Source organism: Meriones unguiculatus, chromosome 3 (genome assembly GCF_030254825.1).
Source record: "Meriones unguiculatus strain TT.TT164.6M chromosome 3, Bangor_MerUng_6.1, whole genome shotgun sequence".
Classification (NCBI taxonomy): domain Eukaryota; kingdom Metazoa; phylum Chordata; class Mammalia; order Rodentia; family Muridae; genus Meriones; species Meriones unguiculatus.
Genome location: NC_083351.1, coordinates 24,059,806 through 24,078,452, shown reverse-complemented (window position 1 = coordinate 24,078,452; position 18,647 = coordinate 24,059,806). Strand labels below are relative to the sequence as shown.

The following is an 18,647-nucleotide window of genomic DNA, read 5'->3' as shown; positions in this document are numbered from 1 at the left end:
CTGGGCCCTGGTCACCAGTGGCCTCTGGGCAGCAGTCTCCCAAGGGCGCCTTTAATGCCTGTAATAATAGCCAACATTTATTGAGCGATTTCTGTGTTTCAGGCACTCTGTGTTGCCTGTTTATCTTTCCCACCAGCCATTCTGGTATAAGTATAATTACTTTTACCAATTTCCAGAGAGGGAAAACTGATTCTTAGAGCTTAATTAGCTTTGCTCAAGTTCACGTAGCTAGCAAGTGATGGGGCCAGAATTTGCACTGGGTCTCCTAACTCCAGAGCACAAGTTACTAACCTCGGAGAGCACTGTGGCATTTGACATAATTGACTCTTTTCTTCTTGAAATGTCTCGTTTCTGTGACATGGCATTCTCTTGACTCCCTCCCACCCCTCTGCCCACTCCTTCTTAGGTGACTTCACAGGCCCCCTTTTCTTTCCTTGAAATCCTTTTGCAAATGTCAGTGGGTCTTTCCTGAGTTCTTTTGCTCCCCTTCTGGGGTGTCTCCTTTCTCCCAGGCATCTAGTTACCACCCTTGACGTCCGCGTGTCTGCCTCCAGCCCATCTCTACCAGCAAACCCTGAGCCTGACTGAGCATAACAACCAACTTCTCAGTTGTTCTAGGCCAAACTTGGGGCGCTGACCTCTGAACCTATCACCCCTTCCCAGATATGTTTATCTGGAATTCTGTGGCTCGGTGAAGGACCGTAACTCCTCCCCCTCCCAACTCTCGGTCCTCAGCCATCAGCCTTCCCCGGCTCCTGTTCCTTCCCCAGCTAATCAGGCTCTCTCTGATGCTCTTTAGCATCTCTCATCTCCATCTCCTCCTCCTCCCCTTATCCTCATTGTCTTAATTTAGGCCTCATCATCCCTTGCCTGCATAACAGCCTCAGCTTCCTAATTGGCTTCCCTCCCACCACTTGAGCTCCTGCCCCAGCCCTGATCTTCTGACCATCTAGCCTCTGTCTAGACTTCAGAGTGTGCCGATACGCTCCCTGCCCGGTACCCTCTGTGGTTCCTTGAGAGCTGGGAGAGAGTTCGAGGATGGGAAGTGGAAGCATGTGAAAAGGAGGAAGGAGGAGGGGTAAAAGGTGAATGAAGTGGCGCTGCAGATATGGGGCTATGATTGACAGGCCACTCAGGCCTCTGGTCTTCAACGCCTTGGCTCTTTCGCTGACCCTCTGTTGAGTGGCTAAAGGTGTGTGGAGGATCATGCAGCAGGCTCCCACAAGGGAGGAGAACACCCCGGGACATCCCCTCTGTACCTACTCTTCAGTGTGTCTCACTCCCCGGCAGGGCAGAGGGCCCCCCACTGGCAGTGGGAGGAAGAATACCCTCTCCTCTTAGCTGACTGGTGACATGTCTAAGAGATAGAGGCCCTTGTCCCTTGCAGGTGCCGCAAGATGACTGGGGGGGTTACCCCACGGGTGGCAAGGACGGGGAGATCCCCTGCCGCAGGATGCGGAGCGGCAGCTACATCAAAGCCATGGGGGATGAGGAGAGTGGAGATTCAGACGGTAGCCCCAAGACGTCTCCGAAAGCGCTCGCCCGACGCTTTGCCTCCCGCCGTTCCTCCAGTGTGGACACAGCCAGGATCAAGTAAGGACGGTGTGGGGGGGAGTGTCAAACATGATTCCGAGTTCCTGCAAACATGGTTCTGAGTTCCTGCGGGAACTGTGTGTAGAGGGTTTTGGCTGGGTAGCCCTGCTAAGGACTCTGTAGACTGTCTTGCTTTGCCCCGTGCAGAGTGGAGTCATAGTCTTTGTCTTACTGTTTCTTTCGTATGTGTGTGTGGGTGGGGAGGGGAAGGAACCTCCTACCCAGAGTCTCCTGAAGGAAGAGAACCTGGCCAGAGGCCGTGATATTATCATGCCTTCTCTCCCCCCTAGCACACTCCCATGCTGACCCTGCCATTTGCCTCTTCCAGCTGCTGTGTTCCACCCCGGATCCATCCCCGGAGTTCCATCCCTGGCTACAGCCGTTCCCTCACAACTGGACAGGTAGGAAGTGGCCCTGTATACGCATGGAGGGAAGGGCAGGAAAGGGAAGTCAGCTCTTTCTAGGCTGTGATGTCAGTCCCTCTGGGGAGAGAGAGCAGATGGGCTTCTGGGGAAGCCCTGAAACCTGGCCGTGACTTCCAGAGCTGCCTTGGGCTGGGGATCCCAAAGAACCCACCCAAGTGTGCTCAAAATAGTGAGTGTGTGTGTGGAAAAGACAGCGTCATTTCTAAGTCGTTCCAACTCTCTCCAGGCTTGACTGGTCCAGACTGGTCCAGACTGGTCCAGTTGAAAGGTACGATAAGGCAGAGGCTGTCTGCCCGAGTTCTGCTGGCATGGCCCCCACTCCTTTGGACCACCTCCCCTTTCAACACCCCTGTTTCCTAATCTTGGAGATGACGAAAGGAAACCAGAAGTGATGCTTCTGTAATCTTGGCACTTGGGAAGTGAGCAAGATCATGAGTTCAGGGCCAACCTTGGCTACATAGTAAGATGCTGATCCCAAAGAAACAAGACCAAAAGACAATGTTAGTGTTAGATGTCTCTGAGGGGATTTGTAGGCGCTCAGTGGAAATCATCATCCAAATCCACGTTAGTGGCCCAAAACTGATATTGTATAAAATTGAGTTCCAACGCTGGAGATGTAGTTCAGTTATCAAAGCACCTGCCTAACATTCACAGTCCTGGGTTCGAGCTCCAGCTGCATAAAACTGGATGTGGTGGCACATGCCTTTCTCAGCAGACAGAGCAAAGATCAATTTATCAAGTTGGAGGCCAGCCTGGGGCCCAAGAAACCCTACCTCAAAGAAAGTAAAGTGACTTCTATACCTAAGCGTAGGCCTCCCTTTTCATTAAATGGAGGCAGTGGTGGCTTCTATTTGAATGTAGGAGACAGGGTTGAACAGGGGCTGGACTACTTACCAGCAGAGTGACCTGGGGCAAGTTACATGACTTTTGAGCCCCTTCCTTCCCTATTTAAAAATAGGCATCATAATAGCATTCTTGGCACAAAGCCAGCGCTCAATAAAGGTTAGCTATTTTTGCTGTTTGCTGGGGGGTGTGGGGAGAGCAATGCAAAAAGCCATGCAGAAGACCGTCCATCGGCTCCAATTGTGAGCCTTGGCAGTCTCTCAGAACCCCTTTGTTCCCTTCCCCTAGTGAGGGATTCCGATTTGGAGCAGCCCTCTCTCTGCCCCAAGCCAGCCTCCGCTCCTAGTCCTACTGGTTAATGCTCAGTCTTCGTGTTCCTTGACCATCGGTGACATTTAACATAGTTGATGACCCTTCTTCCTGGAACACTTTCCTCCAGCCGGCTTTTCGGACACCCCCCTCGTCCGCCCTCCCCTCCCCGCCTCCCAACTGCTTATGCTCGTCTATGTCTCAGGATGTCACCACTGGAGTCTTCCAGGGCTCTGTCCCTGCTCTGCTTTCTACACCCCCCTCCAGAGGTGATCTCATCCAGGCTCGTAGCTTTGAAGATTACTGAGAGCCTGATGACTCCCAGATGCAGCAGAATGCCAGCTCGAAGCCTCCCTGGGATGCCAGGCATGTACATGGAACTGTGTATGGAGCTCACTTGGATGGCTGGTGCAGACTTCCTCCTCCCTAGACCTCTGCTCCACCCACCAACTCCTTTGCAGATAATAGCAGTTTTATTTTTTTAGGACTTTTGGTCTAAAAGCCCAAAGTCAGTCTTTTTTAGTCCCTCCTTCCCTCCCTGTCTCCCTGTCTCCCTCCCTCCCTTCTGAGGCTCTGATTAAACCCAGTGCCTAACTCATGTTGAGCACACACTCCATTAAGGAGCTATACCCCAAGTCCATGAAGTCTGACTCTGCTATACACACCATGTCTGTCGGTCCCTCAGCAGATCGACTTCACAGTATTTCCAGGCTCCATTTACTCCTTCACCAACTGCACTGTGGGTCCCCATGGGCTGGTCAGGACTGTTACACTGCCTTCCTGTTGGTCTTCTGTGTTTGTCCTGACTCCAACTCATTTTCTGTCTGAGTAGCCAGAAGAAGTATTTAAAAATGTAACTACCTCTGTTTACCTTTCTGCTCACAGGAGCCCGCCAGGGCTTTCCTGGCCTTTACAAAGTCCCTTGTGAGCTGGCCAGTGTTCCCTTCCTTTCCTCCACCACACTGCACCTGCCTGCTCCCCAGACACGGAAGTTAGACTCCAACCTGAGCACTGTAGTATCTTTTACTTCCTGGATGTCGAAAGAGAGTCTGGGTTTCAGACTCTCCCATGGACCACTTCTTCACTTTTTTTTTCTTTCTTTCTTTCTTTTTTATTTTTTTTTCAGATCTTTCCCAAATGTTCTGAAATTTTAATCTAAGCCTTCCAGACATTTCCTATTCCTCGCCTTCCTCCTCCTCCCTCTCCTCCTCCCACTTTACATTATCTAACAGTGTATATACTTGGCATATTTCTCCTGGAGGTGTGACTTAGAGTCCTTGCTTTACAGAAGAGGAGAGAGAGGTTTAAAGCAGCAGAGATGCTGCCCTGTTGTCTCTAATGATGCTTTTCCTCCCGAGTGGATTTTTCTCTTTAGTGTTTGCCTTGAACATTTCTTTCCGTCTTTGGCTTCAAAGTGTTTTGTCCCATATGTTTCAGGTATGTGTTTTTTAATAGTTTGTGACTAGATTTGATCTTACATCCATTTGATAATTGCCTGAGAGTTTTGTACATTTATATTTATTGGGATTGCTGATATTCTTGGATTTATTTCTGATATCTTACTTTGTGCCTTCTATCTCTCCTGCTGGGGTAAGGGAGTGCGTGCTGGGGTGCACATGTGGAGGTCAGATGACAACATGGAGGAAGAATTGGTTCTCTTTTTTTACTGTGTGGATCCTGGATATTGAATTTAGGTTGTCAGGCTTGGTGACAAGCGCCTTCACCTGCTGAGCCATCTTGCCAGGCCCTATCCTGCTTTTTAGATGATAGTTTTACCCCTTCCTTTACATCTATCTGTCTGTCTTCCATTTTTTTTTTTGTTGCGATAGTGTCTCACTGTGTAGGCTAGGCTGGCCTATGACTTGCTATGTAGCCCAGGCTGGCTTTAAATGTGTGACCATGCTCCTGCCTCAGCCTCCTGAGGGCTGATGACAGGTTTATGTCACCACACCCAGCAGAGCTGGTGCTTTTCTGTTCTTTTGCTGCCGTCTCTGGATTGATTGAGTTTGCTTTATTCTTCTCTCTGCCAAATCCCACGCTGGTTTGACAGTTACATGCTCCATTTTATTCTTTATGGTTACTCCTGTAATTTTAATGAGCATCCTTGACTTAGGCTGAAGCCGACAAGGTTTCCCACTCTTGCTCTGAATAATGCAAAATCCTTAGGGTACTTTAATTTTGATGACCTCTCTTTTTTAAGCAATAGAAATTTATTTGGGGGCAGGAAAGGGTGGCTCTAGCTCAGTGATGGAGCACTTGCCTAGCACGAGGCACTGGGTTCTCTCCCCCGATGCCCACACAAAAACATCATTCCTCTGGAAGTCTAGATGCTGGAAATGTAGTGTTAAGAAGTCAGCTGTGGTACTTTCCTCTGTTGAGGGACTTGCGTTTTCACGTTGTTTGTAAAGAAGACATTTTACTGTTGTTGTTATTGTTCTTCTCTTCAGTTGTTTATTTATTAGTCACTTATTTATGTTTTTGCCTGCGTGTGTGCTATAGCACACACGGGGAGGCCAGAGGACAACCTGGAAGAGTCAGTTCTGAGGCCATTGGACTTGGTGGTGGCAGTCACCTTTACCTGTTGTGCCGATTCACAGGGTGACTGTGCGCTGTCTCTCCTTTAGTGCTCGGGCCTTACATGTGCCGCAAATGTGCTGTACTTCTGCGTCATACCTCAGAATTCTTTTGCTTTTTTACTTTTTTTTGTTTGTTCGTTGGTTGGGCTTCTCAAGACAGGGTTTCTCTGTAACAGCCCCGGCTGTCCTGGAACTCACTCTGTAGACCAGGCTGGCCTCAGACTCAGAGATCTGCCTGCCTCTGCCTCCCAAGTGCTGGGGATTAAAGGTGTGGGCCACCATGCCTGGCCTTGTTTTTGCTTTTTAAAATTATATATTTTATTTTAGTGTGTGTGTCTTACAGTGTACATGTGGAGGTCAGAATACAACTTGTGTGTGGGGGTCTCTTCTTTCTATCATGTGGGTTTCTGAGGCCCAACTCAAGTCATCAGCTTTCAGACAGGCTTCTTCCCCTCCTGAGCCAGACAGCTCTCAGGACTTTTCTAACTTTTTAAAAAAGAAACTATTATTATTATTACTATCATTATTTTGTTTTTCTTTGGAGACAGGATTTCTCCTGGCCCAAGCTGTCCTGGAACTCACTTTGGCTGGCCTCAGATTCATAGATCTGCCTGCCTCTGCCTCCTGAGTGCTGGGCCTAAGGGCATATGTCATCAACTCCTGTTCTGTTTTTCAAGCTGGTCTTGAAATTACTATCCTCCTCTCTCAAAGTCTTGAGTAGATGGAATGACAACCCTGTACTACCAGGCCCCGATAAGTCACATTAGATTTAATAGAGTTATAGTTCACAGATTTTTTTCCCCCAGAAAATTTGTTTTAATATAAAATGAAAACTTTTGCCTAATCCAAGATCACAACAAAATTAACATCTCTTGCCTTTTAATTTAGGCATATGATCCATTTTGAGGTTTTTTTTGGGGTGTATGTGTGTGTGTGTGTGTGTGTGACATTTGATTTTCATTTTTTGAGATAGGGTCTCATGTAGCTCAGGCTGGTTTTATATTCAGTATGTAGCTTGAACTACATAGTAGGGTGATCTTGAACTTCTGATCCTGCTGCTTCGGCCTGGGATGACAGGCCTGTACCACTGTGCTTGGTTCTATGCAGTCCTGTGGATGGAGCCCGGGCTTCATGCGTGCTGGGAAGACACTCTACCAATGAGCGGACTCCCAGCCCCTGTTAGTTTTTACACTGTTAGTCCTAAGTTATGCCCTATAATGACCTGGGGGTCATTATAGCTTCATTACGAATTCCTTTCTCCGAAAGCGTGTTCTTTGGTTTTTCAGTGGCTGCTGGTAGGTAGCGAGGTCTAACTGACTGATGTAATTTACCTTATTAGAGGACACTCAAGCTAGTGTTTGTCCCTCTCATTGTCTGATATTAAGAAGTCTGCCGCAAGCCAGGCGTGGTGGTGCATGCCTTTAATCCCAGCACTCAGAAAGGCAGAGGCAGGTGGATCTTTGCCAGTTTGAGGCCAGCCTGGTTTACAAAGTAAGTCCAGGACAGCCAAGGCTACACAGAGGGACCCTGTCTCGAAAAACAAAACAAACTGAAAAAAAAAAAAAAAGTCTGCTGCAACATGGCTATCTCTGTGTAATTCCCATTGAGAGGTTGCTTAGACTTTACTATGCTTGTATGCACACTCCCTAAATCTGAGGATTTGTGCATTTCATGGATTTTGGAAAATCCCCTTCCCTCCCTTGCCTGGTACACCCCTCGTCCCCCAACCTCCACTCGCAACCTGGTAACTGACAAGTGAACTCACAGCCTTGCACACATTGGGCAAATGCGAATACTGTACCGTGGAGCTCTGTCTCCAGGCCTTTTTCTCTTTGTTCTTGTTTGGTGTGGTGACACCTACCAGGGAGGGAGGCAGGCAGCCTGATCTACACAGTGAGTTCAAGGCCAATGAGGGCTACAGAATGAGGCCTCGTCTGAACACAGATTCTTTTCTTTTTGAGACAAGGTGTTTTGAATTTGCCCAAGCTGACCTCGACCAGCCTGTAGCCGAGGCGGGTCCTGAATTTATGGTCCTTCTGCCTCAGCTTCCTCGTTGGAGTTTCAAGGATGTGGCACCATGCCTGCTTGGGTAGTCTTGGGTGAAAAGCAAGAACTCTACAAATGAGCTACCTAGAAGCCTTTGACCACGAGTTTTTCAATTTTTGTTGTTTGTTTGTTTTTCGAGACAGGGTTTTTCTGTGTGGCCCTGGCTGTCCTGGACTCACTTTGTAGACCAGGCTGGCCTCGAACTCACAGAGATCCACCTGCCTCTGCCTTTCTGAGTGCTGGGATTACAGGCATTCGCCACCGTGCCCACCTCATTTTTTTTTTCTTTTTCTCCCCTTTCTCTTCCTCTTCCTTTTCTCCCTCCGTTGTCTTCCTGGGTCTGTTTGTCACACGTATGTTTGTGTGCTGCTGTTTTGTCCCACGCATCTCCGAGGCTTCTCGAATTCTCTATAATAGTCTTTTCCTCTCCACTCTTTAGATTGGACAGTCTATATTGATCCGTCTTCCGGTTTGCTGGTCATGTCTTATATAAACCTTTCAGTGGAATTTTTAATTTCAGTTATTGTACATTCCAGTTCTCGAATGCATTTTTTGTTTCTTTTCTTAATTTTTACAATTTCATTGTGAGTGTGTGTGTATGGGAGTGTGTGTGTGTGTGTTTTGGTGCACACACATGCCACAGTGTACATTTGCAGGTCAGAGGGAAACTTTATGAAGTCGGTTCTCTCCGTTTGCTTTTATGGGGGTTCAGGGTTGGAATGAAGGTAGCCAGGCTGCTTGTTAAGCGACTTCGCCTGCTGAGCCGTCTCACTGGCTCCACATTTGTTTCTTTTCTTTAAACAAGCTAATAATAATAAAGGCCCAGAGAGACGACTTTAGCACTTAAAAGAGAATATTGCTCTTACAGAGGATCCAGGTTTGGTTCTGAGAAACCATATCATGCTGAAGCTGAAGTGCTCGGGGGATCCAGTGCTCTCTTCTGACCTCTGAGGGCACCTGAATGCACATATATACATGATTTTTAAATAAATTCACCAGGCTGGAGATAGTGATGGAGTTCTGAAGAGCCAGTGCAGAAGAATGCTGAGTTTAGTGTCAACCCTGGTGCATAGTGAGCTTAAGGCCAGCCAGGGTGCTCCCAGGAGACCCTGTCTAAACTCCTCCTCCTCCTCTTCTCTCTTTGTTTCTTGTGACTTGTGTTCCATGAAATCATTGTTGCCATGCTTGCCTTTTAGTCTTAAACATGGCTTCCTTCAGCTTTTTTGAATATGATTATAATAACTACTTTGGAGTTTGTGTTTGATAAACCCAATATTTTGAGACCATTTATACTTTCTTCTTTATTTGCGTGACAAAATATTTCGTTGAGTTCTGAACATTTTAGGTAATATAGTGTGACAATTCTGGGCTCTTATTTTTACCTCCTAAAGATTGCTGTTGCTTTGTTTATTTGTGTTAATTCCTGAAGTAAACCTGTGAAATCTGCTCTTCCTGAAACACTAGCCTCTGACAACTTCACCTTTTTTTTTTTTGTTGTTTTGCTTTTTAAGCCTTGTTTCCTAGAGATTGCTTCAGCGTCTCCATAGCTTGTTTTGGCCAAAGATCAGGTGGTTGTCCTCAAGACCCTTGAGCCCGTTAGGTTTCCTTTCTCAGTGTGAGGTTGTTTCTAAGCCCCTCTGGCTTTCATTCACCATCAGGGTCTCTTGTGTTCCCTGTGCACCTGTGCACAGCTTTCCCTGCTGGGATACGTGGGGTAACAGTGTACAGGTTCTCAGACCCTTCTCCGCCTCCTTCCCAGAATTCTCTGTAAAGTATGGGGCCAGGGCGACTGAGGTAGCTCAGGAGGGAAAGGTGCTTGCTGTGCAGGCCGGGCGACCAGAGTGTGATCCCCGGAGCCCATGCAAAGATGGGAAAAGAAAACGGATTTGACAAGGTTGTCCTCTGATCCCCACACGTGTGCCCCGGCACAAGTGTGCATACACATTATGTACATAAAACAACAACAACAAGAGAAAAAAAAAAAAACCAACGGTCTAGTCAGTGCCAGTCTGTTGCTTGACCCCCAGCCTGGTGCTGCTGCTGGCCTTGCTCTTGGCACTATACAGGACAATGCTTCCAAGTTCAGGGGCCTCTGGCAGTGGCAGCAGAGCAGCTATTTTCGTAGCCTGCAGCCACGGTGCCTGGAGTGCTGAGGCCTTGGGGAATGGGAGCAGGCTCAGAGTCCTGACTTCTCACCCGAAGCTTAGTAATTTTCCTCTACGCCTTTGATCAGTCTTCAGAGTGACAAAATGGTTGTTTCTGACAGTTGAGTCCATCTTTAGAGTTGTCTGGGGAGCAGGATTTGTTGTTCTCGTTCTGTTTTGTCTGAAATGGTGAGGAAGTCTGGGGAAATCCCAGCCAGCGTCATTTCTTTAAGCCTTCCCCACGGTCCTGCTAGCGCCTCCACCCAGACCTCCCCTTAGTTGTAGCTGGGACTTTCCCTCCTTTAACCTTTAACCTTTCATTCACATTTCCTACCTCTTCACCTCCCTCCACTGCCTCTTGGTATTGTCACTTTATTAAAATTTCTTTTATTGTTTCTTGTAAAATGTGCTTTAAATTTCACTGGGCTTTTTTTTTTTTAATTTTTAGAAATTTCTTGGGGTTACTTTTCAATCTTTACTATCCAACCTGAGCCAACTTTTTGTTCTTGCCTATACATTTTTAAATATTGTGGATTTTTCTTCTGTTGTTGTTTGTTTTCTGAGACAGGGTCTCATGTAGCTGGTATAGAGCTCAATCGTAGTAGAGGAGGTCTTTGAACTCTTGATCCTCCTTCCTCCACCTCTGAGGTGCTGGGGCTACAAGCATTCACCACCATGCCTACCTAGTTTTATCCTTTAAAAGAGAAACTTTTAAACATAGTTTGATACTGGGTGTGGTGTATCCTCCAGTACTTAGGAGAATGAGGCAGGAGGATTGTGTGAGCCTGGCGTTTTGGGGCTACGCTGGGCAAAATAGAGAGACATGTCTTAAACCAACGTTATTTAGCTGGGCATTGTGGCATACACATGTTGGAGGTAGACGAAGGAAGAGTAGGAACTCAAGGCCAGTGTTGGCTCCTTGTGAATTCACAAGGAAGCCCGGACTACCTGACACCCTGTTTCAACAACAAACAAAGGGCTCAAAACCGAAACAACAACAAAACTCAAAACAAAGCCGATCAACAACAAAAAACCACAACCACAAAGCACAGTGTGGTTTAAGAGGGATTTTATTGTAGCTAAGGTAACATTAGCTGCTGTAACACAGGGCCTAAGGTCTGGATTATGCAGCTCGGTAACAATTTAGTTCTTTTTTTGGTGTCACAGTTTAAATTACTTACCCACTGCCACACGATAAATCGCCCAAACACAGAGCCCTCAAATCGCCTCCTGGTTTCTGCGGGCCAGGATTCTTGGGTACATCTTAGCTCTGTGTACCTGGGTGTGGAGTACCACAAGGTTGCAGTCAAGGCGGGGGCCAGGCTGCAGTTCTCTCAGGGTCTGGCCGGAGGAATGCTTGCTTGCATGCTCACCCACCCGGGTATTGAGAAGACTCGGGCTGTTGGGCAGCAATATGAGTTTTACCTCCATCGTTGCAAAGGTAGGGGTGGGGAGTGGGCAGAGAGACAGAATCTAAGGTGGAAGCCACCCTCTCTGCCACGTTTTATTCGTTAGAAGTAGACCACCGGGTCTAGTCTGAGTTCCAGAGGAAGTATGTGCTGGTAAGGGTGCTGTTCGCGATAGCTTGCATGTACACAAGGTTACCTCCTCTTTCACGTGGCTTCCTCTTGGTAAGGCCAGAGCAGCTTCAGTGAGGCGTGGTCTCCTGGGATACATTCTGTGGCTGTTCCTGTCAGAATATGCCTGATCGGAGGTTGCTCGATGTTAATTTTTAATCTGGGCCACGCAAGCCCACGCACACAGAGTCCTGAGACTGTAGGAGGATGGGTTTGTGTGCCCAGGTTCATAGAGGGTTTGCCTCCTTTCCTCTGCCTGGTATCTCAGCTACAGACTGGCTTCTGTGCCATGGGCCTATGGTGATAGCTGATAGTTTTGGTTTTTTTTCTGGTCTACATTATCATCAAAGGTTTATGAAGGTTCTCATTTCTGCTTCTCATTTGGGCTTCCCACGGGCCCAAAGCCTCACCCCTGCAACCAGAGTGGGTGTTAAAACTTAAACTGTTGGTTGCCAAGACCAGTAGCCCCTGCCTCCAACCCTCTGCCTCCACCAGGCTGTTTGCAGCATTGGCACACACCGTTTGTATTCTGATTTTCCAGGCTCCTCTTTGCATTTGTCCCCCGGGGACTGATCTTGCTTTCTTGTGAGCTCAGCTATGCATATAAAACAAGGCTGGTTATGTTTCATCCGCCGTCGTGAACTGCTTTGAAATGGGAGGCATTTCCAAAGGTTAGCTAAAACAAATAACTACCCTTCAGGTGTTCAGAATATTGCCCAGCCCCCGGCTGGACCCACCAACTCTAGAATGGACGATTTCCAATTAGATCCAGACAAAGCATTTTCCTCTCCATGTCTCATGTGCTTGGAAACAGCTGGTGATTCGGACTCGGGTTGAAGTCAGGCTGAGGATCTCATTTCCCAAGAGGACGCTTGAACTCTCCTGCAAGTGGGCATTGGGAGAAGTAGGGTGGGAGTCCATGAGGGGATGATAGGAGTAGTCACAGTAAAATGTTATCCTTTGGTAATCACGAATAGTGTAAATCAGCTCACAGAGTCTACATGTGCCTGTGGCTTCCTTGGGTCCTGGTTCTTTTGTTGGGGACAAGCTGCCTCTTGGCCAGTTCTATTGGAAGTTGGGGACTGATTCCCCCCCCCCATCTAGTTCCTCTTTCTGCTTTGGATGGGGTTCATTCTGAATATACTTGTGGGTGGAATTTTAAGGGCTTGGCAACCCCTGGAACAGAGAAGTCTCTTATTCCGCGTGGTCTTATCAACATGGTCCAAGACACTCTTGCGGCCTAGAGCAGCAGCCAATGTTTATTGAGCATCTACCATGTGCCTCATGCATTGCACACAGAAGAGTGCTGGAGGGAATTGCAGGGTGTTGAGATTTGAGAATTCCTTCCGTCTGGGAGGCCTCAACAACTCAAGTCCAGAATACCCCTGACCAGGGTAAGATTAGCTCCCCTATGCTCTGGGCAGAACTCTCTGGCCTGGATAGTTTCCATGGGGAGTGCCCCAAGCCCGAGAATATCCGTCAGGTTAGTTCCTGCATCTCAGTCCTGGATGGATGCCCTGGAGAGGAGGGCTGAGCCAGGTACAGGAATCGCTGCTGAGGACTTAACTGCTAAGGATCTAGCCTCTGCACAGTGTTTGGATTTCTGCACACTGGTAATGAAGGTAATGAAGGTGCTTTGGGGAAAGCCTCAGGAAGGCCAAACAGTCCCGTGTCATTCCTCGGGTCTACACGAGAGCCACTGGGCATCTTCAGCGGTTTTGTTTCTAAGCGGTAAAAGCACAGAGTGTCACTTCCACCTTGAGGGCAGACTCCACAAACTCCCTAGGAGTTTCTAATGACCTTTACCACCTTTACTGGGAACCCAAGAAACAAGGTGTTGCAATTCAGTTTTATCGCCTGCCAGATGGGCAAACTTGGACAGTTTATTTGCTTCTCTGAGCCTTCATCTCCCCTTGGTCGATGGTGCGAGAGATCCCTGATGTAGCCGAGGCAGAGTCTAGCGAGATCACAGACCCCCGAGGAAGGCTGAGTTAGGGAAATGCTGAGTGGCATTCTAGCCGGGGGCCACACCACTCTTCCAGGTTTGCGGGCCCAGATCACTGTGGTGACGCCGATCTTCCCAAGGAGACATCACAAAATGCTGCTGTAGTCCCCCCAGAATGTTTTTGAGACCCTCATCCATGACTCTCTCCAGTGGCCTCTGCCTAACCGGCAGCCGGGGTGGGGGCTTCTCTTGGGCTCAGGGGTAGCGGTGTTATATTTCTGATGAGCACGTCAGCCTGTGTTTACCAGGTAGGCCCTGGGCCATCCACATGCCACAGACGGTTCACACCTCGCCAGTATCTGTTCCAAATGCCTTATGTGTCGATTTCAGTCCTCTCAGTAGCCACAAGCTAGTGGTCTTAGCACTCCCACTGGACAGGCGAGCAAACTGAGGAATTTGTACATTCCTAGGCCACACTGCCAGGAAGCGGCAGATCTTGAGTTCAGTGGAGTCAGCACTGTGGCTCATTCGGGAACCTCCGTGCTTTGACTGAGTAAAAACCTAAGGCCAAGTTTATTCCCATGTGGAGTGATGGTTTTGGGCTTTGTGCCTGTGCTGTGCTATAGACAGGTCCATGGAAGTGGGGGCATGGCAGTGGCCAGTGGGTTAAATGAGAGCCGTGGTTGGTAGTTTTGTGTAGGCAGGAGCAGCTTGGTACCCATCAGTTCCCAACCTGTCCTTTGTCAAAGCTCTCTCTATCGCTTTTAATCAGTTCGTAGCCAAGCATGAACACCTGTGATCCCATCCACCGAGGGAGACTGAGGCAGGAGGAGTGCTCTGAATTCTGCTGCCAGCCTGGGTGACAGTGAGCTTGGTTTTAGAAAAACAACAAACAACACCAAAACCAAATCATAGTAAAAAGTGTTCACTCCCCGCCATCTACCCTGTACCCAGAAGATGGCCAGGAGGTGGGTTTTAGTTCCTGGTTCTCTCTGCAGGGGTCAAGTGAGAGAAATGTCAGGGACGGGACTAGGTGGAGGGGCAAATGTTGGGGGATCTAGAATCTGGCCTACAACAACATCCCTGAATGGAGGTGTAGGTTGGAGTTTGTGTATCTAGAGGAAGAACGGACCAGAGTGGTCCCGAGGCAGGCCTGGGGAACCTCCTGCCCCCAAATGGAGGGGAGTCACACAGAGCCACTGTAGACCTCCGTGCTCTCCAGAGCGAAGCTCCTAGTTGACCCTATCCTATCCCAGCATCTCAGTAAAGGTCCTCCTGGCCCCCTCCCCAGCTAAGCGAGGAGTTCAACCAGCAGCTGGAGGCCGTGTGCGGGTCCGTGTTTGGTGAGCTTGAGTCCCAGGCGGTGGACGCCCTGGACCTGCCCGGCTGTTTCCGCATGCGGAGCCACAGCTACCTCCGGGCCATCCAGGCCGGCTGCTCTCAAGACGACGACTGCCTACCCCTCCTTGCTGCCCCTGCCTCTGTCTCAGGGAGGCCCGGCTCCTGTGAGTATACTCCGTGTCTGCCCCCGGTCGAACTGGGCAGGGGAATAGGGTCCTGCGTACCACAGGGAGTGGGGTGGGGGCCGTGGCTGTGTGGGGATGATGGGCTACCATCTGCCTCCCTGTCCGCAGCCTTCAACTTCAGAAAGGCCCCGCCCCCCATCCCGCCGGGAAGCCAGGCCCCACCCCGCATCTCCATCACCGCCCAGAGCAGCACTGACTCTGCCCATGAAAGCTTCACGGCAGCAGAGGGCCCGGCCCGGCGCTGCAGCTCCGCGGACGGGCTGGATGGCCCCACCATGGGCGCACGCACCCTCGAGTTGGCTCCGGTGCCACCCCGGGCCAGCCCCAAGCCCCCCACACTCATTATCAAGACCATCCCTGGCCGGGAGGAGCTGCGGAGCCTGGCGCGGCAGCGGAAGTGGCGGCCGTCCATTGGGGTGCAGGTACGGTTGACAGCGTATTGCTATTCAAGGCTCTGGCCCTATTGGGGACCGGATGGAGGGAGATCAAAAGGGACTTTTGCATACACAGACCTTGACATAGACACAAACAAACTTTCCCTGGGCTGTAAGTGGACCCATCTTGTTCACTGATAGATGAGGCTGCCCCTGAATGGCTCTTTCCCTGGACTTGCCAGCTAGCTTGGTGCATAGCCACTTCTGGTCCGTGCATTTCTTTGGCTAGCCACAGCCACTGACGCCTCCACCCCGCCACCAGGTGGAGACAATCTCAGACTCGGACACCGAGAACAGGAGCCGGAGAGAGTTCCACTCCATTGGCGTTCAGGTGGAAGAGGACAAGAGGTAGGTCACAGAGTGGGCCTCTCAGGTGCCCTTGGCGTCTGGGGGCAACGGGGAGCCAAGGTTGTGTAAAGGGTAATTTCTTGGCTGGCCTACTGTCCCTGCACATGCTGTCTTCCTGGAAGTGAGACCACACCTTTGTGTGTGTGTGTGTGTTGCTTTTGGTTGCTTCTCACCTTCCACCATGATTTTACGAGGCTTTTGTGGCAAAAGCCCTCACCCACTGAGCTGTCTCACCAGCCTGCCTGGTATTCTAGAGACAACGTTTCTTGATGACCTGGTACACGCCGGTTAGGCTAGTCTGGCTGGCCACTGGATCCCAGGTATCCTCCTGCCTCTGTGTCCCCAGTGCTGGGATTCCAAGTACATGCCACCATACCTGGCCTTTTCACATGGGATCTGGGGAGGGGACCTAGGTCCTGGTGCTTGTATGAGAAGAGCTTTACCGCTGAGCTATCTCCCCATACCTTCCTACTGGGGAGGAGCCGGACTCGGTTATGTTGTCACGGCATCCATCAACCCTACACGGAGAGCTTGCACTCCTGCCAACCGGGTGATCAGAGGCTGCAGAAGAGATACAGTGGTCAGGGGAGGAAGAGGGGAAGGGCCGGGGGAGGTTATAGGTGGGTGCTGGGCAGGCCTCCGGCAATTGTCCTTTAGCAGGAGATAACAGGATTCTGCCAGTCCCTTGTTATTTCCTGGGGTGTACAAGTGTATGAACTCAAAAGAAACAAACAAACAGGAAGATTGCCTCTCATGGGTCCCTGGCAGTTATAACACTCCTCCTCACTTGGCTCGCACAAGCATTTAACCAGTAGGGGGTACCTATTATGTGCCTGAATCGGTGGTGAATCAGAGATACTAGAATTGCCAGCAGCCACTATTCTGGCATTAGGTGGCCTCAGAAACATTGCTTCCTTAATTTCCAGGTGAAGAATTAACATTGTGAGCTCCGGAGGGAGTCCTGGAAAGAGTCCTCTCTGCTTTGGGAAGCCTGTAGGGAGATGCTTTCTCTAATGACCAGGTGGCAGTGCCACTGTGGCCTTATGTGTCCTCTGGGCTGCAATGACACCAGCCTAGCCAGCCTGAGTATTGTGGCTGGTGCTGGCTCTGAGGGCCTCATGGTAATAGGAGTCATTAAGACTCTGTCCACGGCGTGAATGCAACTAGAGCCTGTGTGGCACTTCTTCATAGTTGATGCCAGGCCCACTGCGGGACTTTCCAACCCTCCCAGGGTTATTAAAGTTCCTGGGAACCCCTGAAGTGGTTTTGTTTGAGTGCCTGGTTAAGTCTTAGGGTTCCTGGGGGAGTCACTCTTTCTGTCACCCCTGTACCATAGCCACTACTGGAGCTCTACGAAGCACTGTATACTCTTGAGATGATGAGGAAAAAAAAAAAAGCTACCCAGCTGCCTTACCTATTCCTGCAGCTGCTGTCCTCCAAACCCTTAATATGCCACAAAAATTACAGAACTGCATGGCAAAGTCCATTTGCAAACCATGGTTTAAATTATTATTATTATTATTATTTGTTTTTCTTTTTTGGTTTTTCAAGACAGAGTTTCTTCTCTGTGTACCCTTGGCTGTCCTGGACTCACTTTGTAGACCAGGCTGGCCTCAGACTCACAGAGATACACCTGCCTTGACCTCCCAGAGTGCTGGGATTACAGGCGTGTGCCATCGTGCCAAGCTGGTTTGAATTCTTGAGAGGAGTAAGAGTCAAGGATGGATATAGCTCTGTGCTTTTACTCTCCTTCCCGACTTCAGTGCCTTCCCTAAACCACCTTACATATCTTCATGGGTTCCCTGGAAGGCTTTGTAACTCTTCACTCAGACTGGTCCCTACTGGAGGGTGGTCCTCTGTTCCTTTTAACAAGCCAGAATCCTGCAAATGGTGCACCCAAGTCATTCACTGATGATGTCATTCAACCAGTAATTATTGAGCATTTGGCACTTGACAGCTCCTGGGCTGTGTATTGAATGCCCTGGACACCATCAAAGACATGACTTTTGCCCCACAGAACTTAGAGGGAAGTCAAGACAGTGTATCAACAATCCATGATTAAAAACAGGTATGTGGTGGTATAATGCATAACAGGGACTACCAAGAAAAGAGGGGATAAAGTGAACTTAGAGTAGCTAGGTGAGGAGCACTCGGGGTGATGATGGGGGCAAGCATTTTGGGGAGATAGAATAGAGTGTGGGGAGGTGAAAAGCTATGGGCATGGGTTGGGATCTGGGGAAAAGGTCATGTGGCCAGTGCTGAGAGAGAGTTGGAGAATGCCTGGGCCAGGTTGTCCAGGGCACAGGCTGAAAGAACTGGGCCCTAATTATAAGTAATGAGTAGCTATTAGAAGGTTAAAGGAACAACAGGACACACTTTAATTTATGTTTACAGAAAAGCATTAACTACTGGATGGAGATTTTCTTTCTTTCTTTCTTTTTTTTTTTTTTAAAGATAGGGTCTCATGTATCCCTAGCTGGCTTAGAACTCACTTTTGTAGCTGAGGCTGACCCTGAGCCCCTGATCCTCATGCCTCCAATTCCCAAATGCTGGAATTACGGGGCGGGGGGCTCCACCACATCATGACTGGCATTAAATGGGGAATGGGTTTGAGGGAAGAAATAGAGGAAATGAAAGCTAACCAGGTTGCATTTCATGACCCTGAAGGAGGGCGCTGGGTGAACTCCGGTGGCTGTTACACAGACCTTTAGACCTTTCTTCTGTGGTGTTTATAACTGGCCAGTGATAGCATATTTGAGCTGGTAAGCTTTGGATATTTATTTATTTATTTTTTCAGCAGCCTTGCTGGCCCCTTATCAAGTCTCAGGGTATCTGATAATTGTTATGGATTTTTTTTTCTATATAGTTAATTATTTTCTTC

The 18,647-nt window shown here is 49.1% G+C and overlaps 1 protein-coding gene across 1 annotated transcript in view; it reads left to right on the top strand.

Moving 5' to 3' along the window:
* Dlgap3 (DLG associated protein 3) overlaps positions 1–18,647 on the top strand; it is a 60,965-nt gene that overhangs the window by 25,016 nt on the left and 17,302 nt on the right. Inside the window, exons 4-8 of the mRNA XM_021644802.2 lie at positions 1,388–1,593; positions 1,922–1,994; positions 14,750–14,963; positions 15,093–15,406; positions 15,681–15,766. Of these exons, the coding sequence (XP_021500477.1) occupies positions 1,388–1,593; positions 1,922–1,994; positions 14,750–14,963; positions 15,093–15,406; positions 15,681–15,766 (893 nt within the window). The remainder of the gene's footprint in view (positions 1–1,387; positions 1,594–1,921; positions 1,995–14,749; positions 14,964–15,092; positions 15,407–15,680; positions 15,767–18,647) is intronic.